We start from the raw sequence: 27,248 nt of genomic DNA, 5'->3' as shown, positions 1-27,248 counted from the left end.
GGAGTTGTTCAACTCACATACTCCTCAGTGCATCGGCTCAAAAACTTACCTCAACACTGTTCTGTTCTATCTGCGGTTTTGTTCTGTCTGAGGTTCTCATGCTATCTGCATAGTCTGTCTTATTCGATAACAGAAGCAATATATATGGCAGAGATTATAACATACAATGTGAGTATAACATACATATAATCTCATGCTTCTGAATAGAACACATGCTTGCAAAGTCTCATGCTTTTTCACATATTACATGCTTGTAACGAATTCATTTATTCGAATGAATTCAAGAAATCAGGCATACATATCAGCATATAAGCATGTAATTCTTATCTCAATAAAGCAAGTAGTGTTCAATCAAGCAATCATAGTCGCATTCAATTCTGTAAAACAAGTAAGGCATACTCATGCAATACTATAAATGCATGCGACTCAATCTACCCCGCTCAACTTCTATCTTAGTCCAAGAATTTATGCTCTGATACCACCTGTTATGGGGACCTCGGGTTGCTAATCTCATCTTAGGGCAATAAACGATTAATTAACAATTAATCAACAATACATGAATAATAAACCAAGAGCTAAAATTTTTTTTTTTTTTTAAAAAAAACCATCACCTCGCTCGATCGGGCAAACTCAGCCGATCGAGCGAGCTAAAATTCTAAGCTCTCGGTCTGCAACACTTTTGGTCTCGCTCGATCGGTGAAACTCACCCGATCGAGCGAGCCCAAAAGCTCAATACTCTGTTTTTGCAAAAACAGGCCTCGCTCGATCGGTGAAGTTTACCCGATCGAGCGGGCACCCTGTCCAAAAAATAAAAAATGCAACTTTGCTGTACAATTTGATTCCAAATCTCATACCAACTTCATATAAACTCCTCAACATCATGCTAGATACTTTACATGCATTCAAACTAATAGCAAGTGATCTAGAATACATGAACTCTCAAGTATAAATCAATACTTGACAAAAACAACATATACAAATGTTCTTGCTTTCTAATATGTTTACCAAGTCATAAATACATGTCATTTGCTTAAAACCCGAGTCACCACATGCTATGACTCTTCTCGAACTATCCAAGCCAACTCTAGCTTGATCATGCCCCAACCTGATGCAATGCACACATACAAACAAAGCAACAGCCGGATAACTCCGGTGAGAATAAATCTCATTATGAACAACATGCATATACATCATTTAAGCATGTAACTTATTCAATCATGAATGTCATATAATAACATAACATGCTAGCATTTATAAACGCATATTCTAAACCATAGAAATCTCTAGGTTAATGCATAAATGCAATGCATGTGCCAAGAAATATACTATCAAATCTGATATCAATAAATCGTAGTTCTGGGATCCCGGGGAAATAAAATATTTAACCGACCACCGACTCTCCCAATCGAGGTGGTGTTAAATATTTCAATTCCCCTGACTTTGGTGCAACTATAGTGAGTCATCTAGCTCTGGAAAATAAATCTATATTCCGTGCCATGAGTCATCTGACTCTGGAAGTAAATCTACATTCCATGCCACTCACTACAGTTCTCCAAACGTCATCTGCACTCTAGGCCATTCTGCCCTCTGTGCTTTTCAGGCTAGAGTTCAAGATGAATGCAATATGTTCTGTATGCATTAAATGCTATAAAACATCTTGAAAACATCAATCATATAATCATATGAACATATAATCACTCAACGATACCGACAAATCTATAAGTATCACATGTAATACATAAAACATATTCAATACAGAAAATACTATAAATCAAAGAAGACAAGTAAATATTTACATAAATATTCTGAAAATTCAAGAAGATATCTATCTTGAATAATCTATCCCATTTATGTAAACATAAACAATAACATATATGAAAACATGCATGTATGTGATTTTAGGAAACTCGATAATCAGAAACAATCTCGAGTTATTCTGCACATCTTATTAATGTCTATTCATACCTTTCATCGCGATTCAAACCTCTTGAATCTGTTTCCAATGCTGATCATCTCAAAGCTAGCCAAATCGGTCATACAATCTGCTCATTTCAATCAGTGCTACTTGAAGGTATTCTTGATTCAACTTCAAACACTTCAAGTCATTCGAATTCGAACTCGTCGATTTGACTTTGATAATCTTCGATTCAATCTCGTTATAATCTATTCAAGTCTGAAATAAAGTGTTAAACAATATCATATCAGCTCTCTAACTCATCTCAACTTATCAAGGCTTAAACAACTTCAATTGTTGATCAAGTGATCAAAATTCCAATCGACGACGCCGTGATTCGAAACCGACAATTCCAACAACTTAATCGTCATCTAAACATTGATATCTAACTCATATCATTCCTATTTCATTGCTGGACATTCGAAATCAATAGCATGTATTTCTAATATTCAACCAACACAAACCGACGGCGTAACGGTTCGAAACCGGAAATCTCAAAGGCTTTAACATCTTCATAACAAGCAATTAAACTCAATGTCATCACAAATTCAGTAGCTTACACACGTGAATATCAATCCATAATTTTTAGATTTTTGATAAATCTTTCAAAAATCATAAACATGTTCAAACGACGATCTTTTCTCGATCCGTCTTAGATATGCTATCGTCGTATATGCTAGAACATATTTATACAATAAAATCTTAATTCCAACAACATCATAAAATTCAAACATGGTAAAACTTGATAAAACTTACGTCAAAACGTAGCACTCGAAGCTGTGATCGCAAATATATGTTCAATCAGAAATTCTACCGGGCGGATCAAAAGATATTGGAGCTTAAAGGGATAAAAATGGCTTGGAACCCTTATTTCCCCATTCTCACGGTTCTTGTCTAATTACATTCTGATTCCCACGTGAAAATTCAAGGAAATATGTGAATTTAGATATATATTGGCCTATTTGCAGTTTAGTCTCTGAACTTTGGCCTAATTGCAATTCAGTCCCCAGACAAGCGATTTAATTCAATTTCAATCCTAAATAATTTAAAAATATTATAATTTAATTCTAAACTCTAAATATTCTCAAATTAAATATTCTCGGATTAAAATTAAATCATTTTGGACCTTATCGCATTTTAGTCCTTGAACTATTCAATATTTGCAAATGGGTCCTTGCTCGAATTTCATCCTCAAATTCAATCCTTGATATTTATACTCTTGGAATTACATCTTAAATTACATAAATATCAATTCAAATATTTTTAATCTTTTAATTTAAGAATTTCGGATATTAAAATCTTAAAATCCGAAAATCCTCAAATTAAATATTTTTGACCTGAAATTGAAATCTCTAATTTCATAAATTCTTAAATTCATATTTTCTCTCTTATTCGGAATTTAAATCTTAAATCTCGTCATTAAAAACTTAATATTTTCGGGCCTTACACTTGTTTTACCACGATATGTACTTTATTATTGGTCATATGTACTTCAGTACATACTTGGTTGTACCTTATTTTATGAAATATGTACTCCAGTTAGTTCTTTCAATATTTATTGTTAAGTTCTTATTTGCCACAAAATTTTAGTGACTACCCAAAGTGCACATGTATGTCAGGCCATGCTTGTGATTATACATAAATTATACTCTATTGAGTAGCTACCAAATGGTTTTAATATCTTAGACATTAAATTAATCAAGTCTCACTTTCTTGAAATGTGCTTGTTTTACCACGATATGTACTTTATTATCGGTCATATGTACTTCAGTACAAACTTGGTTGTACCTTATTTTATGCAATATGTACTCAAGTTAGTTCCTTCAATATTTATTGTTAAGTTCATATTTGCCACAAAATTTTAGATACTACCCAAAGAGCACATGTATGTCCTATATTCACCTCGTCAACTTAGTGAGTAAATCCGAGGCGATGCTTGGGATTATACGTAAATTATACTCTATTGAGTATATACCAAATGGTTTTAAAATCTTAGATATTAAATTCATCAAGTCTCACTTTCTTGAAATGTGCTTGTTTTACCACGATATGTACTTTGTTAACGGTCATATGCACTTCAGTATAGACTTGGTTGTACATTATTTTATGAAATATGTACTCCAGTTAGTTCTTTCAATATTTATTGTTAAGTTCTTATTTGCCACAAAATTTTAGTGACTACCCAAAGTGCACATGTATGTCCTATATTCACCTCATCAACTTAGTGAGTAAATCCGAGGCGATGCTTCGGATTATACATAAATTATACTCTATTGAGTATATACCAAATGGTTTTAATATCTTAGACATGAAATTCATCAAGTCTCACTTTCTTGAAATGTTCTTGTTTTACCACGATATGTACTTTATTAACGGTCATATGTACTTCAGTACAAACTTGGCTGTACCTTATTTTATGAAATATGTACTCCAGTTAGTTCTTTTAATATTTATTATTAAGTTCTTATTTGCCACAAAAATTAAGTGACTATCTAAAGTACACATGTATGTCCTATATTCACCTCATCAACTTAGTGAGTAAATCTGAGGCGATGCTTGGGATTATACGTAAATTATACTCTATTGAGTATATATCAAATGGTTTTAATATCTTAGACATTAAATTCATCAAGTCTCACTTTCTTGAAATGTTCTTGTTTTACCGCGATATGTACTTTATTAACGGTCATATGTACTTCAGTACAGACTTGGTTGTACCTTATTTTATGAAATATGTACTCCAGTTAGTTCTATCAATATTTATTGTTAAGTTCTTATTTGCCACAAAATTTTAGTGACTACCCAAAGTGCACATGTATGTCTTATATTCATCTCATCAATTTAGTGAGTAAATCCGAGGCGATGCTTGGGATTATACGTAAATTATACTCTATTGAGTATATACCAAATGGTTTTAATATCTTAGACATGAATTCATCAAGTCTCACTTTCTTGAAATGTGCTTGTTTTACCACGATATGTACTTTATTATCGGTCATATGTACTTCAGTACAGACTTGGTTGTACCTTATTTTATGAAATATGTACTCCAGTTAGTTCTTTCAATATTTATTGTTTAGTTCTTATTTGCCACAAAATTTCAGTGACTAACCAAAGTGCACATGTATGTCCTATATTCACCTCATCAACTTAGTGAATAAATTCGAGGCGATGCTTGTGATTATAAGTAAATTATACTCTATTGAGTATATACCAAATGGTTTTAATATCTTAGACATTAAATTCATCAAGTCTCACTTTCTTGAAATGTGCTTGTTTTACCACGATATGTACTTTATTAACGGTCATATGTAATTCAGTACAGACTTGGCTGTACCTCATTTTATGAAATATATACTCCAGTTAGTTCTTTTAATATTTATTGTTAAGTTCTTATTTGCCACAAAATTTTAGTGACTACCCAAAGTGCACATGTATGTCCTATATTCACCTCATCAACTTAGTGAATAAATCCGAGGTCATGCTTGGGATTATACGTAAATTATACTCTATTGAGTATATACCAAATGGCTTTAATATCTTAGACATGAAATTCATCAAGTCTCACTTTCTTGAAATGTGTTTGTTTTACCACGATATATACTTTATTATCGGCCATATGTACTTCAGTACAGAATTGGTTGTACCTTATTTTATGAATTATGTACTCCAGTTAGTTCTTTCAATATTTATTGTTAAGTTCTTATTTGCCACAAAATTTTAGTGACTAACCAAAGTGCACATATATGTCTATATTCACCTCATCAACTTAGTGAATAAATTCGAGGCAATGCTTGGGATTATACATAAATTATACTCTATTGAGTATATACCATATGGTTTTAATATCTTAGACATGAAATTCATCAAGTCTCACTTTCTTGAAATGTGCTTGTTTTACCACAATATGTACTTTATTAACAATCATATGTACTTCAGTACAAACTTGGTTGTACCTTATTTTATGAAATATGTACTCGAGTTAGTTCTTTAAATATTTATTGTTAAGTTCTTATTTGCACAAAATTTTAGTGACTACCCAAAGTGCACATGTATGTCCTATATTCACCTCATCAACTTAGTGATTAAATCCGAGGCGATGCTTGGGATTATACGTAAATTATACTCTACTTAGTATATACCAAATGGTTTTAATATCTTAGACATGAAATTCATCAAGTCTTACTTTCTTGAAATATGCTTGTTTTACCACGATATGTAGTTTATTATTGGTCATATGTACTTCAGTACAGACTTGGATGTACCTTATTTTATGAAATATGTACTCCAGTTAGTTCTTTCAATATTTATTGTTTAGTTCTTATTTGCCACAAAATTTTAGTGACTACCCAAAGTGCGCATGTATGTCATATATTCACCTCATCAACTTAGTGAATAAATCCGAGGTCATGCTTGTGATTATACGTAAATTATAATCTATTGAGTATATACCAAATGGTATGCACTTCTCCTTCAAACGAATACATTTTCAAACGATTACACTTTCAAACACAATAGAAAAGAACAAAAAATTGTCAGTGTGTGTGTGGAAATATATAAAACCAAAATAAAAAGGATGAAGAGAATTTCAAACCCGTTACCCACCCTTTCTCTTAGGTCTTGGCAATGAACTGGGCGGCGTCACAAAGATCGAAGCTTTCCTTTTCTTCTTGCGGTCAACCCTTGTTCTTATAGTATCCACGATCGAAGATTGAAAACTGGTCATGTTCGCTTCTTTACTGGTACCAACACAACTCACACTTTTCCTTTCCTCAGTTGTTCCATCATTTTTCTCAAATCCCACATCATTCTTAATTTCGTTTATAACATTTTACACCACCAAATTAAGCTCATTGTAATTGTCATGGTCATTAGACGATCCAATCTCAGATGAATTTCCAACATCTTCAATCATTTTTTCTCATTTTTTTAATATTCTCTTCATCTTCGTTTCAGACAAAATGAAAATTACCTTCACTATTCTCTATATTATCATCCTCAGAATTTCTCTCAAAATTCTCATCTATCTTAATATTCTCATCCTCCTCATTTCTCTCAGTATTCTCATGCCCATCATTTCTCTCAATAGGATCATCTTCTTCGGTCACAAATCCAACCTCATTTTTACTGTGCAATTTAAATTCTGCTCCAACATCCATCATTTCTTTTTTAATCACAATCTTTGTCTTCCTACGACGCCTAACACTACCACATCCTAATTCAAAACACATTCGATTCTTAATCTCAGCCACTTTTTTTCTCTAATCTTCTTATCGTACTGCAATAGTGGCACCGTCAGCCAATTTCAACACCTATGGTTGAGTTCACTATTATTTAATGGTTTGAACTTTTCAGTCATTTATGCATATTCCAAAAAATATTTGGCAAAAGGTCAAACTACTTACTTCCAACTTCTTCTCTTCGGGAAAAGAATATATCGACAAGACCTGTAAAATTATAGAATCACAAAAAATGTTGTCAGTGAAACCATGAGATTGAAACGAGCAATTTTATTCATTATAACAAAAAATTACCTTGGTTGAATCTATGGATTTGAGCAATAATTCAGTTTTCTCCTCATTCAATGAGATTTTGTTGTCCCTCCACCGAAACAACCGTGGGAACATTTCTAAACTACATCGTACACCTAAATAAGGCACTCTCTCATAGACCCAAGCCTAAAACAAAATTAAATAATAGTCAATTAATCGATAAAACAATACAAAAATAACTAAAGTAACAAAATACGCACCATTAATCCAACAGTGCATCCATCGAAATAAGTTTTACTCCCAGTTAAGCGTATTTCTCTCTGAATAAATCAAAACGCGACATCTCCCCAAGCATAATCAAATAATGTGGTAAGATTGTCTAGATAAGGAAATATAAAACTTGGGGTAAAATAATTTTCGGTGGAAAATATTATGGAGTTGAAGATGAACAAAATGTAAATCTTAACGAAATCATCAATTTCTAAGTCATCATCACTGCCTGCAAGAGAAATAAGTTTTTTTTATATATTGTCGCTCGCTTCGCTTTTCCAACTTGAACTCCAAATTGACGAGCCACAAATATAGAATCCATTCTCAGATCCAGGTCAACAGGCTGGCCAATATGATGCAATCCAAGAATAATAAAAAACTCTTCTGAAGTAAAAGGAATCATAATACCATCACCCACAGTCAAAGAATATGATTCAATCTGAAATCTATTCAATATGAAATCAACTCTACGACTACTAACAGCGAGTTCGGGCATGTCAACCCAATTAGCAAAAGGAGTCTCATTTATCCTAATCCATTGTTTTTGTCCTAGAATTGGTTTCAGTTCTGTCATCGCATCTTTAAAACAAGTGGGCGAGCATCGACTACAGTAGAGTTTCGTACTTTTCTTGTTTTGTCCTTCATCAACAACGTTCTCTTCCACTGTCGTTCCTAAATTCAAATATAAAAATGCGTATATATATATATATTAGTAAACCATAATATGATCAAGAATTGTGATCATCTATTTAAAATTCAGTCTAAATGACACGGATATGACCAAAAAAACTATGAAAAGATCTGACAAGATCTCCGGAAACAAGAACATTATAAAAAAACAACATGAATACAAACATACAAACATAAAGGTTATCGATATGATATTTATATTCAAATATGGCAAAAATACATTACAATTAAAACCAACATCAATACATAAAAACTGAGTATATCCCACTGATAATCGAAAATCGCAACCTAAGTTCTAAAATTCTTCAATATTGCTCAAAAGTTCGCATTGCTCATTTAAATATACATTCAAAATATAAACATACACATTTACAAACAAAAGAAGAAGAAAAACCCTAGAATTTGGGAAAAAGGGTTACATAAGAAATATAACAAATTTGGAAAAGAACATCGACAACAACCAACAATAATAAATAAGAATAGAAAATAATTAATAAAATGTAATCATAAGAACATTAAGTTCAAAAGCTCAACTCGATTTAGGATCTGGAGGAGCATCTCTCGATTTCTTCCTCTTATTACTTCTCATGTTCCTCGCCTTATTAGGTTTAGGAGACTTCTTTATCATCGTTCACACCAAAGCTTAAGAACTCATGGATGTGCAGAAGAGGATGGATGAAGAAAAAAAAGAGGAAAAAAGCAAGGGTGAAACTAACTATCGAGATGGCTGAAGAAAAAGCGAGGAAGATGGGAAATATAAACATATCCGTAATTTTTTTAAAAAATAAAGGGTATATGGGTAATTTTCAGTGAAATGGGGAGCTCTAACTAATAAATAAATTGGTTAGGGATTGCAAACTTAAATTTGTCAGGGACTGCAAAATAAAAAATGTTTGGTTTTGGGGATTTCTTCCAAATTTACCGGTAAATTAAACACCCGATCTTTTTTTAAAGATTAATGCTAGATGTACACCTCGGTGTACACCTTGGTTTACACCCTTCCTTATTAATTATAAAATTTTTCTTGATCAACTAGATATTTATTTCTTATCATGGGTATTTTGCAATTAATGAGGGAAATTAAGAAAATTTTAAGTAAGGGTGTAAACCAAGGTGTACATCTAGTATTTTTCTTTTTTAAAATAAAACAGATTCCAATCCCTTTTCCCTACATTTCCCATCGATCCCCATCTTTTTTCCAGTTTTGTTCACAGTACCGTGTAACCCCATGATTTGTTAAAATTAGTGGGTTTCACGTGAGCCCACTGATTTTAATGTCATGGGTGGCATCGACTTTAACTCTTTTTTTCATCCCATTTGTCCGCTTCTTTTTCCAGTTTATAGCAAAATAAAAAATGTTTGGTTTTGCCCACATAGGCACAAGCGAGTTGGTAAAGCCTATGTGAGAAGAAATTCACCAGCGTTGCGGGTTCAATCCTCATGTGGAGTATGCTCTAAGGGTTGACCATGTTTTTCCCTTCCTCAGGTCCTGCTTATTCATGCACATCCCTCGATTTATGCCCCGCATGAGCCAACGGACCTCTACTCATATGGGATGGTCGCCTTCGAGTCAACCTTTTTTTAAAAAAAAAAATGTTTGGTTTTGGGGACTTCTTGTTTTTCTAAGCTCCGATTTAAGCCTTAAATCAACAATTTTGAGCAAGGAACCGGTCCGTTCGAAGCTGCCGCGCATGGTGTTGTTTGCGCATTGTTTCAGTGGCGATTTCGGGTTGATTTCTGGTATTTTCAGTCCTTAGAAAGTTTGATTCAAGTTCTATATTGTCTTTGACCTAATCCATGTTTCTTCAGCGCCTATCCGACCACTTCCCAGCCGTTCTCGAGTTCCAGCGACAAGTTTTGACTACGCGACCACCTTGTTTTGTTCCCTGCTCGGTCATGCTTCATTCTTGAAGTTTTTCTCTCAGTTCCAGCTATCGTCATTCATAGGCTGCCCCAGGTTGAAAAAAAACATTCCTTTGAACAGTGTGTAGGCTGCCCGGGGGTGAGGATTTTTCCCTTTGAATTATCGTGATTCTAGCTTCGATCGATTATTTTACTAATTATTGATATATATTTCGTTTGTGGATGTAGTTAAAAATTTCACAGGATGGAGGTATAATTTTCCAAACATGGTTGATATTTCGAAGTTGTTAAATTGAATATATATTGGGTCATTGATTCTTGTTTAAATTAATTTGATTTATGAATAACCAAGTTGAAATACCGATTATTTTTCTTGGTGGAGGTGGCTACAAAATCTCTAATGTTGCTTGTTGCTGGTGCTATGAGGTATATCTTGTGTCATAGTCGTAGTTTGTTAGGTTGTATTACTTGTGTGCACAATAGTTGCACGCTAACATGATGCTATAAATTAAGGATTAATTATTCTTCTATTTGTATATTGTGATAGAAATTTTGATAAATGTTTTGAGTGCATCAAGAGGATGAAGATGATATTGATGAAAGGAAATATGATATGCGAATAAAAGTATAATGGGTATATGATTTTTATGTTTTATATATGTATGTTTTAATATTCAAGGTTGAAGAGGAGGTGTCTAAACCATAATTGTTAAAGGACATAGATGTGGTTATTCAACCTTCGGTTCTTTAATTTATAGTATGTTATTGTGTTTACTATTTCTCAGTGTCTTGTTTAAGGAGAAAGGGGATGAATACCTCTGGTTTTGTTTATTGACGGCCCTTTTCTTCTGCTTGTTTTCACTTGCTGGAGCAAAGCATATTTTAAACTTGAAATTATATCCCATTTATTGAATTTGGTTTATGTACAATTATGTAATTTTCCTCAGTCCATAGCGCATATCATTCTGAATCTGTTAGTTCCTAGAACTGTGAGTTTTGAGTTTTTGGTGAATATGGAAATTCTTTCTAGTGAATGTGAGCTCATCAAGAACTCTCGGGGCCTTTAGTTTAGTGAGTGGGCAGCATCTATTCTGTGCTAAATTTATTTTCAATTCCTTAGTTGTCACATGTAAAATAATTAATCAATAATATCTAATATGATGCCAATAAAGTAATTGCGATGGCATGCTGAAAATGCATCTGGGCTGTAGAATATAAGCCGTACAGGCAAAGATATGGAGCCCTTCTTGCCATTGGAGCTTTATGTGATAAACTGAAGCAAACCAAACCTTACAAGTCTGAGCTGGAGTGATTGCTTTTACAACATGTATTTCCTGAATTCAGCAGTTATGTCGGACATCTTAGAGCTAAGGTAGGGCGTCTTGACTTATCTTAATGTTATTTCCTTCTTTTCGACTCTCATACACATCCTCGGTGATATATTACAAGGTTATTTGCATCATTTTATCCATCAGGTAGTTGTCAAAACATAGATATGAAAACATTGTTTCCGTTAATATACTTTTATGTCAAATAATTACCTATCTTGATATAGGTATCTTGTTATAAGTCTCACATTACATGTTTCATTTGATCATCTCCATGCTAAGAAAATTTTGTCGATCTTAGTATTTGTTGCCACCACTCACGTTTTGTGCTTATGCTTTTGATTTATTCTTGTTGGTATGCACTGGATATTAGGCAGCATGGGTTGCAGGACAATACACACATATCGATTTCTCTAATCCAGATAACTTCCATAGAGCATTGCACAGAGTTGTTGCTGGAATGCGCGACCCAGAACTTCCTCTTCATGTTGATTCTGTTTTCGCATTGTGCTCGCATGTGGAAGCCTGCAAAGGTTTTGCTTTCTTGAAATTGTCTCTGTTTTTATCTATTTCAAATACACCACTTCATTGATTGCTAACCATTAACTCAGGCATTTTTAATTTTCAGATTTGGACGAGATCAGACCAATTCTTCCACAATTACTTGATGGTATGAAATTTTTAAGCCCCTGTCTACATGGCTTTTTCATGAAGCTTCTGCTTTTAACAGTTCTTAATAAATTCCCTCCATTTTCCAGAGTTCTTTATACTTATGGATAAGGTGGAGAACGAAGATCTCATGTTTACTCTAGAGACAATAGTGGACAAGTTTGGAGAAAAGAGATGCCTCCTTATGCTCTTGGATATTGCCAAAATCTGGTGAGACAACTAAACATACTTTGAATCTTGAGTTGAAAATTTTCACATTTTTTAAATTAGTTACTCTTGATTTTTAGGCTGCTGCATTTTGGAAGTGCATGAGTACTGCTGAAGCAAATGATGAAGGTGATGATCCTGGTGCTTTGGCTGCTGTTGGTTGCTTGTGTGCCATAAGCACGATTCTTGAGTCAATTAGCAGCCTTCCTCATCTATTTGTTCACATTGAACCAACTTTACTCCCGATTATGCGTAGGATACTGATAGCTGATGGACAGGGTCGGGATCCTTCTTTGAACATGTTTAATCATTTATCTCTTTGCATGCTCTTCATTTCTTCAAGTCTCTCAATTCTTATTTTTCATGAAAGAAGTATGTATTCGTGTACTGCAAGTGATATTACAGTTTAATCATTTTATCAAGTTGCATAAGAATATAATTGCTAGTTTATTTTATCTTTTAGGTTGGATCGAGCCTCGATTTGATCAAAGGTTCACAGAGATTAATCCAAGCTTGTGGCCAAATGAGTTTTATCACAGCATTTGTCCAGATTGTGAAGGATGCACTGAAGAACAATGTTGCCTTTTCTTGTTATTATTAAGTCATTTAATTTTAGTGTACTTAGCTTATTATTAGAAGGCAAGGTAGCTTGTAGATATATTATGAGAATGTTGTATGAATTTTAATTATGTATCTAAACTTTGGTGGTTAATAAATTGTTGTTTCGGTTAAGTATTTCGATAAATTTCAATATTTATAATTTTTAGAATTTTGAGTTGCTTCTAAATATTGAATTTTTGATGTATTAAAAAAATATTAAAAGATATAAATGACCTAAAAAATTTTAATGCATTTATGCATAAGAAAATATGACACAGATTTTAGTGTATGTATATATATGAGAAGGGGACATTTATAAATGTCATTAAAAATCTTATATTGTATTTATATGTATGAAAATATGACATTTATAAATATCGTTACAAATCTTATAGTGTATTATTATGTATGAAAAGATGACATTTATAAATATCGTTACAAATCTTATGGTGACACTCTTTTTGTCATTATAACAATTATTCATGACATTAGTGGTGTAATTATTTTTAAGTTATAGTGACACTAGAAAATGTCACAAGACTTTAGACGACATCACTGTAGAGGACATTTTAACTTAATGTTTTCAAAAATGTCAAGATAACTAGTATATGATGACATTTTTAAATGCCATAAAAAGCATATAGCTCAGTAAACCAGAGAGATTCAAGTTGCAAGGATAAAGCTTCGTTTATTTTTCACTCTTCAAGCAATCTTTATTTATAGTGCCCTTTGCATGGATAGACTCAGCGTTCATCTGAAAATCATTAATGAAAAAGAACTGTTCACGTTGTCTTTACTTCAAATGTAGTACGCTATAATAAATGCCAGATTTGACTCTTTCCAAATCAGGAAGGCAACAGTCGCAAACAGTTTTTGATCATAAGCTCATCAGTGAGAATTTCAGGAAAACATTCTGATTATCTTTATTTCTCGATGGCTGCGCATGTCTTGACAATATAATTTTCTGAAAAGTACTGAAAGACAGCTCTGATCATAGTGTAGCTTGAATCAGAAGACATCGATCCCTTAAATCCGTTGTGAAAGATATGCTTGTAATGGTGAACGATCGAGAATTGTATAGAACAGACTAGTAGATCTTGTTATGGTGACCAGTCGAGTAAATTTTGGTTTAAGACTTGAGTTCAAGTTTTAGATGCCAGACGAGTGACTTCACATGACTGAGCGAGTGATCTTCAAAGCAATCGTTCGATAACCTGTTTTACAAAATTACGGCAACAAGATCTACAACAATCATGAATTATTGTTTGTTATCATCAAAACTTAATGTTTTAACAGTAACCATCGTACGTAATTTTCATGTACTCATATAATTTAATTATTTGAATAAAAAATATTTTTAAAAAAAATTATGAGAGAAAGAACAAAACAAAACATGTGAGCTTAGAGTTAAAACAAGGAAAAAATTGGAGCAAAAAAATGGAAAAACGACTGAGAAAACTGAAATAAATTTTGATATCACGTTGATATGAGTACTATATAAGAAAAAAAGATGTGTGATTAATGCATTTTGCGGAATTAACTTTAGACACGCAATAAATTTGAGACTCATTTTAAATGGCATGCGGGCATCAACATGCATATGCAATTATTGCTTTTCTAAAGTAAAATTGCGATTGCTAAGCCCTATAGGAAGTTTTTTTTCTTGAGAAATATATTTGAGTAGAAAAGGATTGGAAAAGGAAATATATAACTCATAACTTGAGAGAATTATAAAATCCGTCACATAAAAATTAATGGGTAGGTCTTTTAATTTGGGAGAGAACTTCACGGATTTATATCCAAGAGATAGGTCGACCCGATTTATATTTAAAGTAAATAATAATCATTTTGACGAAAAAATTAAAAAGTAATACATTTTTATTAGTTGAGTTGCATACAAGATTCTTCGTACAAAATTGACTCATGAAACAATCTCGTAAGAGTTTTTTGAAAATTACTCTATACAAAGATAGATTTCAACCTAGCATATGGATAATACCTCAATGATAGATCTAATGTCCCATGATTTGCCACGTCAACAATATATAATTAATTACGCATATGTGTAAAAATACGAATAGTTGAATGCATAGTTTGAGTATTAAACTCATATGCTAGGATCTCATCTACCACACAAGCCTTCGACTCTAGCTCTAATTGAAAATTTGAATTTAGTGCACTAGGTACAATTTTTTTACACATTCAAACAATCTTCTTTTGCCGAGATTCTCAATTTTAGCACGATATGTCCATACTGTTGGCTGAAAAAGCACCAAATTGTCAAGACAACAAAATTTGTACATCTAGAAACCCAAAACTCTATTCAGACAAACTTAATACTATTTTCACAAACTTAATACTATTTTCACAGTTTTCCACAATAATTTGCATCGAAAAAGGTCCCATGATTAACAAATCACATATGAATTATGATATTATTTTTATCATCCAAAAATAATCAATAATGATATATTTTGGGAAAATTGCATATATTACCCTTGTGAAATCCCGGGTTTGTTGATAACCCCCTATGAAATTGTTTTAAGTTATAACCCCCTGTGATTCTAGATATGTAGCAAACAAACCTTTGCAGCTAAAAAATGACGAAAATACCCCTACTTAAAAAAATGATTAATTTAATTTTTTTATAATTTTATATTTAATTGAATAAAATAATCAAATTTTAGTTAAATAACTATGAAACTTATATATAATAATTTTATATTAATATTTTCATTTTTTTAAACATTGGATTTTCGTCATTTTTTCGTCATTTTTAGTTGAAAAGAGTGTGCATGATATATACATATCTAGAATCACAGGGGGTTATTAGCCTAAAAAACTTTCATAGAGGATTATCAGCAAACTCGAGATTTCACAAGGATAATATATGCAATTTCCCCATATATTTTCACATCCTTTATGGAGAAAATTTTTCCCCTCCTGTATTTGTAATTTTTTTTTACGATTTTGTACATTTATGTTAAATTTCAATCTTAACTCACTATATTTTAGTTTTTTTTTTCTAGACAGGATGCTATAATAAAAAAAACTGTTAATACAATGGAATCCGGATATCTCACATTGATATGATATTGTCCACTTTGAATCTAAACCCTCATGATTTTGTTTTTGGAATCACCCAAAATTAAAGTCTCATACCAATGAAGATATCATTTCATATATTAACTCATGATCTTTCTTGATCTTCCAATGTGAAACTTTGATTGAATACCCAACAACAACTATGTGGTGCTGTTGTTCAGTTGACATGACGTATGTCGTGTACTCATATCAGATCTGAACTTTCAAAGAAAAATGATCTAAAGTGCCAAAAAAAAAACACAAATGATGAAAATAAAATTTAATGACATAGATTACCAAAATCATAAACACATAAATATATATAATACTAAAAATGCAATTTTCGGAAAATTTTACTTTTCGTAAAAGAACACAATATTTATGACCGCGCGCATTTAATATTAGTAAGCTACCTAACTTAATTTATATATATATGTGACACAATTATATAGGTACATTTTGGTAGGAACTTTAAACCCTCAAATTTTAAGCAAAAAAATTGTATTAATTATTTAGATCAAGTTGGTGGTGTTAAGTAATCAATATTCTTGCATTTCTAACGTGGCGTATACTACTACTACTACTACGTACTATTCAATGCAGATATATCCACCAGTAGACTAAGAACAATGCTGAAAAAACATACATTCTCTCAAATAAAATTATAAATATAAGCAAAAACTTGGTAGTTGTGAATTCAGATAGACGCCTCTCGTCTTTCATTACAACATAGTCATATCCACCTTCATCTTACAAACCATAAAATATTTCTTTTCATCAAGAAATCCGAACCAAAAAAATCACATTCGATCGAAGGAAGGAAAGAAACGAAAACCCCCCCAAATGGAGTCTGTTGTTTCGGAGCTTGAAGGCACTCTTTTGAAGGATCTTGACACTTTTTCATACTTCATGCTGATAGCTTTCGAGGCGTCCGGTTTGATCCGGTTCGCGCTGCTGCTAGCGTCGTGGCCGTTGGTTCGTCTTCTCGAGCTTTGTGGGAGAGGGGACTATGGGCTTAAGATTACAATCTTTGTAGCCACGGCTGGGGTTCCAATATCTGAGATTGAAGCAGTGGCCAGAGCTGTTTTGCCCAAGTTCTATTTAGACGACATCGATATGGAAGCTTGGAGAGTCTTCAGCTCGTACGAGAAACGGGTCGTGGCGACGAAAATGCCTAGGGTTATGGTCGAGAGGTTCGTGAAGGAGCATTTGAGATCGGATGGTGTTGTTGGGAATGAGCTCCATGTGAACCGATTCGGCTTCGCCACCGGTTTTGTCGGCGGCGATGATTTTGGTTCGTTCGGGACGAGGATGGCTGAGTTATTTGGAGGTGAGAAACCAAGTTTGGGGCTAGGAAGGCCTGATTCTGCATGTGGCTCATCATTCCTACCATTTTGCCATGTGAGTTGGTCATATTTTTCTGTTTAATAACATTACACCACATTTTGGAATTTGGATCCTCTACAGCCATTGATTGATCCTAAACGGGGTACACTTGATCCAACGATTGTGTTGTGCAGCATCACATTTAATTTAAATCCCACCTACATTTTTTACCTATAATTAATCATAAGTGTCCATTTTTTTTTGTTTTTGTCGATTAACTTTTCAAATTTTTGTTATGGTACACTAACTTTAATTTTTCTCATATTTTGGTCCAACTTTTGATGTGGCACCAGAAATGATGACGTGTCTAGCTACCACATCAATACTTGTACCAAAATCACTGAAAAATAAAAGTTATTGTACCAAAACCAAACTTTGAAAAAGTTAATGAATCAAAACCAAAGAGTGAACAAATTATTGGATCAAAAACAGCATTTCCCGGGAAACTTAAATGACCAATTTTAAAATTATGATGTTTCATTCCTTTCATGATTAATTCAACCATAAATATTGTTCAAAACTATATAATAATCGTATACGAAATTGAATATGTATATTATAATATGGTTCCATGCATGGAAACAACATATAGTTACTATATTTCTATTCGCAACAAATTAAACAGGAAGTTTGCCATCCACCATTCACCAACAACAAGAAACAAGAGTGCCTCACGGCCGGCCCCGTGCCGGTAATATTTCACGACGGCCGCCTCGCCATCCGACCGACCCAATCAGCCGCCCTCGTGATCCTCTTATGGATACCTCTTGGATGCCTTCTTGCCATCATCCGGATAACCCTAGGAATAATAACTCCGATGTGGGCCATACGCCATATTTCGCCGCTTCTCGGAAGTAGGGTTGTCGTAAAAGGAAACCCTCCTCCGCCTGCCTCCGCCTCCACCTCCGGCGTCCTCTTCGTTTGCACGCACAGAACCCTAATGGACCCAGTGGTCCTCTCAGCCGTCCTCCGCCGTAGAATCCCTGCCGTTACATACTCACTTTCTCGCCTATCCGAAATCTTGTCGCCCATCCCAACCGTCCGTCTGACGAGAATCAGAGACGTAGATGCACAGAAAATCAAACGTGAACTCGAAAAAGGAGACTTAGTTGTGTGTCCGGAAGGAACCACTTGCAGGGAACCTTTCCTTTTGAGATTCAGCGCGCTTTTTGCGGAGCTAACCGATCGAATCGTACCCGTGGCCATGAACTATAAAGTAGGGCTCTTTCATGCAACCACAGCTAGGGGTTGGAAAGGCATGGATCCAATATTTTTCTTCATGAATCCGCGACCCGTTTACGAGGTCACTTTCTTGAACCAGTTGCCGGCAGAAGCTACTTGTTCTTCGGGTAAAAGCCCACACGATGTGGCTAACTATGTTCAGAGAATCTTGGCTGCGACTTTAGGGTTTGAGTGCACAAATTTCACTAGAAGAGACAAGTACAGGGTTCTTGCGGGGAATGATGGAATTGTATCTCAGAGTACAAATGGGAATCCTGCTGTGGAATTGGCCAACACTTTGAAGAAATTGGTGGGATCCTTCATGATTCATTAATATTGGAGAAATAAACACGAGGCTTTGATCTTGTTCTTGGTATATATATATATATAAATATTACATGTTACCATGCATTATTTTTGTGTAATGTTGTTTGTGCGTGACTTTAATTTCTTTTTGGACACTTTGATAAAATTTTATGTAATTAATTATTCAATCAAGTACTTGATTTGGATTTAAAGATGCTGTTTTTTTTTTTTTATAACGTGCGACTTCCGAACTTGGCTAAGCCGAACTAATTAAAGCAATAGCTAAGATGCTGTTATTATTGATACTAGTATCCTTTCCATGCCATGGGTGGTATATGTATAAATTTTTCTGCGTTATTTAATTTTATATTAATTTCATGATAATATAATCAAAATATTCAATATTTTAGATAAATATAAAATAATATTATAAGTAATTTTAAAAAGTTCAAAATAATTATAGATAAATTATAAAAAACTTAATTAATTACTCGAAAATTCTTGACCTTATTGATATATTGTATGTATTGGCGAACATAAAATTATAATTTTCATTTAGGCTTCATCAATTATAATTAATATATTTTTGTTATAAACATATTACTATTATAGATTATTATCTTATTAAAGATATGTGATCAAGATAAATATGTAAAGATAATATTTGTACAGATTTGTATCTTGTAATTTTTTCCTATAAATAGGGGTGATTGAGTTCAATAAAATTTGCACCTGAGTATTGACTCATATGAATTCTCTCTTTTCTAATGAATTCTTTCTATTCATCTCTCTTATTCTTTTATGAGTTATAACACGTTATCAGCACGATGCTGTAACCAACTGAGAATGAAAATAATTCTCATTTTATTGATGCTATTGGAATAGCACACTGACACCGTGTTGTCAATACTCGATTTTATGAGAGATATTCATTGGTGCTCTAGAAGTAGCCCAATGAAATAATTGATATATTGGTGCCCATGAAATATCATGAATATGTTGATGACTATAAAGTAGCACAACATGATTTTATATTGAGAATGAAGAAATTCATGATCGTGATATAATATATTGAGACTTTTGAGAGATTCATGATTACAATTTTGATATCGAAAGATATTCATGAATTCATGATATAATATATTGAATATTGAGATATTCAAGATTAAGATCTGATATAAGATCAAATATATTGAGAATCTTAAGAGATTCCTAGTTATAGTATAATATATTAAAAATCTGAATAGATTCATGATAAAGATGTGATATATGATTTCGTATATTGAGAAAGTGAAGAAATCATGATTGATATCTGATATGATATCAAATATCTACAAATATAATTGAAGAAATTGATCTCATGTCAAAATATATCAATATTGAAATATTGATAAAAAGAAGCAAAATTTGATAATATTCGTGAAGAATATTAATATAAGATCCAAGATTTGAAAATATTCTCGAAGAATATGCCCTTTTGATTGTTGAGGATCTCAAAAAAAATATCGATATCTGATCTAAAATTGTGAATATCCACAAGAGAAAGTTATTAAATATATGAGATATATAAAGATATTGAATAAATAACTATTCAAATCATATGTTTGTTAATGTTCTAGAAGAAACATTATCTATTATTTGTCACACTTTTTATGAAAGTGATCATGATTTGATATTCAATGATAATAATTATATATCATGGATCGTGTTTATATTTTATATTCCATATTTGATTTTATTATTTGGTTGATTCATATTTGTATTTTTGGTTCGGAGTATGAATCCTAATGTATTGATTATATATATTTTAGATATTATATAAACTTTTGATTATAGTTTATAGATTCTATCAATATATTGCATGAGTTATTGCATTAATTGAATATGAAATTTGGTAAAAAATTAATAATAATTCTAATTTGAAATTTTTTATATTTTAAGAATATATTGGGTTGTTAAATCTTTATTCCATAAAATTTGATAATGAATTTAAATTACTCAATTTTGATTAATATGGATATAAATTTTGAACTCTTTCAAAATTATTTGATTAAGCTATTACTCTTTAAATGAATGATAAAATATTTTTATAACATGTTATTATCTTACATGTTTTGTAAATGTAAGAATACAAATTCAATGTGAAATGATATTCGTGATAGATCGAATGTTATTGTTGAAAGTAAAAACTCAATTTGGCGCATACAAGAATTTAAAAAAAGGTACACTTGATTTTTCAATTTCAATTCTTGTAATATCTTATTTATGATGTTTTGTTCAAGGAAAACAATTATGAAAGATGTCTGATTAATGTTGTCCGTTCTTTTAAGAGAACGTGGCAGTACCAATGAACACAGTTGATACACTGTATTTTAATTTTTTAAGGAAGAATATGTTATCTCATATGAAGCAAGATATGAATTATGAATTTGACACAAAATATTGAGATATACTTCACAATCAAGTATTGTACTAAGTGTACATCGGTATCTCGTATCACTATCGTACCTGAAGTACGTAAAGAGATTTTATTGATATCTATCAAGCAAGATATAAAAGTTTGTGGATACCGTTGATGTCTACCCAAATTATATGTTTCATCGGATATTGAAGATCGTTTGATTGACGATGAAAATAATGATGTGCTTGATATTATAAAATAATGATAAAAATTGACGTATATGAATTTTTAAATCTAGTAGATATTGATTTGGTTTAAATAGTATATTACAAATCAATATTTATAGAAGAGCTAAAGAGCTTCAGAAGTATCATTGATACAAATACTTTCAGAGTTTGACATAATGGATTGAATTGAGCATTCAAATTATATAAATAGTTGAAAAACTATTGATAGTGTGCGCAAAGATGTTAATGAATAAGCCAAAGTTCCTGGATCGATAAATATGAATGTTTTTGAATCAAAGATCCAGAAGATTTTATGAATTTTTTTTGGCTTATCAAATTTGATATCACTATCATTAGCTCAAATTGGTAGAGAATTCCCATATTATCTGGAATAAATAAATAATGTGGGCCCACGAAGCGCAACATGATATTTGCGAAAATAAGTATTGAGAAAAACTTCTGGAATATATAATCAAGACAAGCCTGATCAAAAGAGGATATGCATATCAATTTTATGATTATAAATACGTTGGTGTAATTGATTTATTTTGCCTCCAATCAACTATTAAACCATGAAAATAAATGCATCATATTTGGGGATATCTGAAAGATATATTATAAATATTATGCCAAATTCTCATGTACTGAAAGTTAATGTTTGTGAGAGAAATGCACTACATAAATCTCTTGAAGAGATTGTAAATATGTTGAAAATAAATTAGATCTTATGATCAATTATTTGAAGCAATGAGATTTTATGAAAATTCTCATTTGTTATTCTTATAAAACAATGTTTTCAACATTGAGGGGGAGGAATTAGAAGCTACAAGAATATTTTTGAGATCGATCACAGTGAAATATAAAGTAAACATGATTTTCAAAGTTTAAATCTCAAAATACATTATTTGATCTTGTGTATAAGATCATTTATACTATTTAGTTTCATTTATATTCAAGTTGAACAAAGTATATAAATCGTCTTTAGTGACGAAGAACCCCTTTAAAGAAAATAAGTGAATATCTCAATGTGAAAAGAATAACGAAGGCTGGTCGTTATAAAAAAATCGATGTCCTGCAGGACCATATCTTATACTACTTGCAAGTAAATGAAAAAAAAAAAACGCTAGAAGCGTGAACGATCAATTATTTCAATGAATTCAAGTTGGATTATGTTATTCCTGAAGAATAACAAGTATATTAAAAGATAAGATTTCACAAATTATTTGGGATCGAAATGATATAATCATTCGTGTGTTTTGCTATTAAGCAAAATGATGATTATTTTGAACTACAATTTATAGACTAGATTGTCAATAACAAATGATTGACAAGTGATATGTGGCATATGAGCAAATATTAGCAAAGTTTCTCAAAATATTTCAATTAGATTATGATAAAATATTTGCGCTTGTCATAAATGTACTAATTTGATGGTGATATATTTAGAAACATCATCGAAGGATTTGATGCTCAAAATATTGTTTTTGTCAACTAATAGAAGAATAAAATATATTTGGTCTTGAAGTACCATATATATGGCAAAATCCGCATTTGAATCAATTTTTGGCAAAGTAGTGCATAAGATTGAAATATTAAGAGTTAATAATTGAAAGTGATGCTTGCAAGAGCGGGAGCAATTAAAGTTGTACTCTTTTTCCCTTGTCTATGATTTTTCCAAGTGGTTTTTCATAACAAGGTTTTTAATGAGATAATTAACAAGTATCAAGAGATGTCGTACTCTTTTTCCTTCATTAGGATTTTGTCCCACTGGGTTTTTTCTGATAAAGTTTTAACGAGGCGCATCCATCGTCGGAAAGATATCCAAAGAAAATATATGTTGTTGTACTCTTTTTCCTTCGTTCAGATTTTTTCAACGGGATTTTACTGTCAAGGTTTTAACGAGGCAACACTTGAGTCCCGATGAAGTTCTCAGACATACATCTTGCCAAATGGAGATTTTGAAGAATCGATTGCTTGTGCAAATAATCATCTAAGGGGGAGTGTTATAAACATATTATTATTATAGATGATTATCTTATTAAAGATATGTGATCAAGATAAATATGTAAAGATAATATTTGTACAGATTTGTATCTTGTAATCTTCTTTATAAATAGGGGTGATTGAGTTCAATGAAATTTGCACCTAAGTATTGACTCATATGAATTCTTTTTATTCATCTCTCTTATTCTTTTATGATTTATAACAATTTTATGTATATGGTATAATATAACTAATTTTTTCATAACTGGACCAATAATCAAACCGATCAATCTTTCAAAGTGGTTATTTAAAATTTAATTTTTATAAGATTTTTAATGTGTATATAAATAATAAAAATTATATATTGACAAAATTTTAAAATCTGAAAAATATACATATAATCAAAATATCTTATATGTATTAACAAAAAAATTGATTAAAAATAAGCTCAAATACTAATAAAATAATTTTTTAACAATTTAAAAAATCCAAATAATCACAAATATATATATAAAATCAAAATAAAATTTTAAATTTTAATTAAAATAAATACATTTTTTAGAGGATATAAGAAATAATCAAATTCTTAAAGGTTTCAAAAAACTGAAAAAGGGATGAACATGTCGTATTGGTTTGTTCAACTGGATTTTTACCAAGTTTGACCTCTTAAACGGTTTTTAACCTTGGTCCGGACCGGATCTGACTTGTTACCGGTTCTCGGTTTAGTCGGTCGATCCGTTCTGATTTTGAAAATACTTGGTGTGAAAATTTGTCATATTTTCGTCTTATGAGCTTGTCTTTTTGTAGTTGTGGTTATATATGTTATCAAATTTAGTATTTTCTATTGGGGAATTGATGTGACATTACATATATTAGTGTTAAATTAGTTTTAAGTCAACACTACGTCGGTGTTGCATCAATGTCACGTTAGGAAAATAACCAAAATAAAAAAAAAACTGCTAAGATAAAGAACTGAAATTTAGCATCATAGATACCGAAATGGTGAGGAGACAGATTTGCAAGAGCAAAATTGCAATTTTATCTAATTTGTAATGTAATATTACTCGATCACATTTAAAAAATAAAAGTAGAAAAATAAAACAAAATTGAGGATCAAGAAAGTCAATTGGGTCATCAAGCAAAATGTTAACAATTAAAGTATTCTCGTGGCACAAGAGTATATATAAACTAATGAGAGTCTTGTACGTAACGCAATGCACAAGAATTTGATAAAGAGCCGTAAAGCTTAAGGGATAATTACGTAATATTCCGGTTCCCAACAATTTATTAGGTATACAAGCAAATACAATGCAATATGTTTTTCCTCGATTGCTCACCCATTATTATGAACAATGAAATTTTCATACTACTATCTTAAAATGGATTTTTCATTTAAGTAATGTATCAACTACTTCTAGTAGACTCGTATTGGATACAAGCAAAAACACAAAAACTCTTATTAAATTGTTTGACGATTAATTTTTTTAGACATATTTCTTACTCAATCTATAAAAAATTATTACTTTTTACTTTATATATGACGTTAACCCATCTCATAGATATTGAACCGTGAGACAAATAATTAGACATTCTCGTGAGCTGTCATTAGACCTGGACAAGGGCCGGGTTGGACCCGGACCCGGCCCGTGGTCAACGGGCCGATTAACCGGATCAACGGGTTCAACCCGGAACGGGGACCGGACCGGCCCGGCGAGTTGGACACTTGGCGCCCAAATGGGCGCCTAGATGGCCAGATGATATTCCAACGGCCACAATCTTGTGGTCGTTGGATCATTCAATGGCCACGATTTCGCGGCCGTTGGAGATCAACGACCACGATTTCGTGGCCGTTAAAACCCGGCTGACCCGTCGGATCCGTCGGGTTGCCGGTTTTTTTTTATTTTTTTTTACTTTTATCTATAAATACCCCAAGTCCCCTTTCATTTTGTTTACACAATTTTCTCTTCATTCTCTCCATTCTCAATTCTTTTTAATTTTTTGAATTATCAAAAATATCAATTTTCGAATTTTGATTATTGGTTTATTGTCAATTGTTGATTTATTTTCATATTTATACAATTACAAAATATGTCCGGAGCGGGATCAAGTCGTAGAGGTGACAAAGGAAAAGGAAAGGAAAAGAGCATCGTACCACCCGAGGTCGAGTATCCTCAATTCAATGTCGATGGCTTTGATCTTGAATATTCCGATGATGAAATTCAAGAAATTTGACAAGAGGCGTAACAAATACAACAAGTTGAACAACCACCACGTCATCATATGCAAGTCAAGAAAGTATGAACGATCCGGCGGCCTCTCAAAGACAAACTCGAGCGGTGCCTCGTCCGACATTAGATATCTTCACCAAATATTTCGACAAGGTGATGCTTCCCTCAGGTGATTTGCAAGCCAAATGCAAATATTGTTCAAAATATTACAAATTTAAACAAGGAGGTGGTTAAATTTGTAATATTTTGAACAATATTTTCATTTGGCTTGCAAATCACGTGGTTATGGAATTTTGACGCGGCATATCAAAAAAAATTATCCGGTGGAAATTGGGATTGATCGTGCTCAAACTCAAATTCCAGCATTCTCTTCTCAATTGGGTAATGAATCTCAACTATTTAATTATAACGAAGCTAGATTTAGAGAAGAAACGGCTAAATTTTGTGCGGTTGAACAACTTTCTTTTAGTTTTAGAGATAAATTATCTTTTGAAAATTGGCTTTCTACAAGTGCAAATCCTTCTATTAGACGTATTCCAAGAAATTGTCTCAAACGCACAATGAAAAATTTAGTTGTCGATCAAAAGAAAGAATTAATTAAGGAATTTTATAGTTTGAATAATAAAGTTTCTTTGTGTTTCGATATTTGGAGTGATCATTGACAAATTTAATTGTTCATATATGGGTATTACATGTCATTGGATTGACAATAATTGGAACATTCAAAAAAGTTTTCTTGCATATAGATGTTTCAATGAGTCACACAGGGCACAAAATATTTCTTAACTTATATTTGTTATTTTAGAAGAATATGGTCTAACTACCAAAGTTTTTCAATGTCTTTTGATAATGCTAGTGCAAATACTTCTAGTATTAGTGAGCTTATTGAAGTATGTAAACCATCACTAGGTGGCAAATTTTTTCATATTAGGTGCACATGTCATATTTTAAATTTGTGTTTTTAAGATGAGCTAAAAAGTTTAGGCATACATATTCAACCAATTAGAAACGCTATTCATTATTTATGGACGCATCCCCAAGTTATGAAGCAATGGAGAAAATTTTGTAGAGTAAATTGTATGAAGCCTAAGCGATTTACACGAGATGTTCCAACTCGTTGAAATTCAACATATAAATTGTTATTATCCTCTTTTGAATATAAAGATTTATTATGTACATTTTTTCATCAATTTGTTCAAGCTCGTGATATTTATTTGTTTTCAAATCAATGGAACATATGCACTAGTATTTGTGAAATTTTAAAAGTTTTTAATAATTCTAGTGACCAATTATCCGGTGTTTATTATCCTACTTCACATTTAGTTTTAACACATTGTTG

The 27,248-nt window shown here is 32.0% G+C and overlaps 2 protein-coding genes across 7 annotated transcripts; both read left to right on the top strand.

Moving 5' to 3' along the window:
* The first annotated feature begins 10,008 nt into the window (after positions 1-10,008).
* On the top strand, positions 10,009-13,205 carry LOC140865273 (importin beta-like SAD2). 6 transcript variants are annotated; one of them, XR_012144530.1, is made up of 8 exons: positions 10,009-10,146; positions 10,216-11,641; positions 11,971-12,130; positions 12,226-12,267; positions 12,356-12,476; positions 12,554-12,602; positions 12,730-12,845; positions 12,937-13,205. XR_012144530.1 is itself a non-coding variant. In XM_073269864.1 (8 exons), the coding sequence occupies exons 6-8, from the start codon at positions 12,441-12,443 to the stop codon at positions 13,107-13,109; spliced, it is 501 nt and encodes a 166-aa protein (XP_073125965.1). In that variant the 5' UTR covers positions 10,009-10,146; positions 10,216-10,408; positions 11,481-11,641; positions 11,971-12,130; positions 12,226-12,267; positions 12,356-12,440; the 3' UTR covers positions 13,110-13,205. The 6 variants fall into 6 exon arrangements, 4 of the variants coding, with proteins under 4 accessions (XP_073125965.1, XP_073125967.1, XP_073125966.1 ...); XM_073269864.1 differs by having other exon boundaries at positions 10,216-10,408; positions 11,481-11,641; positions 12,554-12,845; XR_012144529.1 differs by having other exon boundaries at positions 12,554-12,845.
* A 3,675-nt stretch (positions 13,206-16,880) lies between these two features.
* On the top strand, positions 16,881-19,206 carry LOC140866235 (glycerol-3-phosphate acyltransferase 5-like). The gene is made up of 2 exons (XM_073271179.1): positions 16,881-17,558; positions 18,169-19,206. Exons 1-2 carry the CDS (start codon positions 17,001-17,003, stop codon positions 19,096-19,098), a joined length of 1,488 nt encoding a protein of 495 aa, XP_073127280.1. The 5' UTR covers positions 16,881-17,000; the 3' UTR covers positions 19,099-19,206.
* Positions 19,207-27,248: the final 8,042 nt, after the last annotated feature.

The sequence above is a fragment of the Henckelia pumila genome, chromosome 4 (assembly GCF_033568475.1).
Source record: "Henckelia pumila isolate YLH828 chromosome 4, ASM3356847v2, whole genome shotgun sequence".
NCBI classification, from domain to species: Eukaryota; Viridiplantae; Streptophyta; class Magnoliopsida; order Lamiales; family Gesneriaceae; genus Henckelia; species Henckelia pumila.
Note: the sequence above shows the minus strand (reverse complement) of the source record. Positions and strands in the feature narration are given on the sequence as shown.

Excerpts from the sequence above, each read along its gene's own strand:
- LOC140865273 (XM_073269864.1), top strand. The coding sequence starts at position 12,441 with ATGCCTCCTTATGCTCTTGGATATTGCCAAAATCTG. Across the intron at positions 12,477-12,553 it reads TTGGATATTGCCAAAATCTG|GCTGCTGCATTTTGGAAGTG; the intron begins GTGAGACAACTA and ends CTTGATTTTTAG. Across the intron at positions 12,846-12,936 it reads TCTTATTTTTCATGAAAGAA|GTTGGATCGAGCCTCGATTT; the intron begins GTATGTATTCGT and ends TTTATCTTTTAG.
- LOC140866235 (XM_073271179.1), top strand. The coding sequence starts at position 17,001 with ATGGAGTCTGTTGTTTCGGAGCTTGAAGGCACTCTTTTGAAGGATCTT. Across the intron at positions 17,559-18,168 it reads CATTCCTACCATTTTGCCAT|GAAGTTTGCCATCCACCATT; the intron begins GTGAGTTGGTCA and ends CAAATTAAACAG.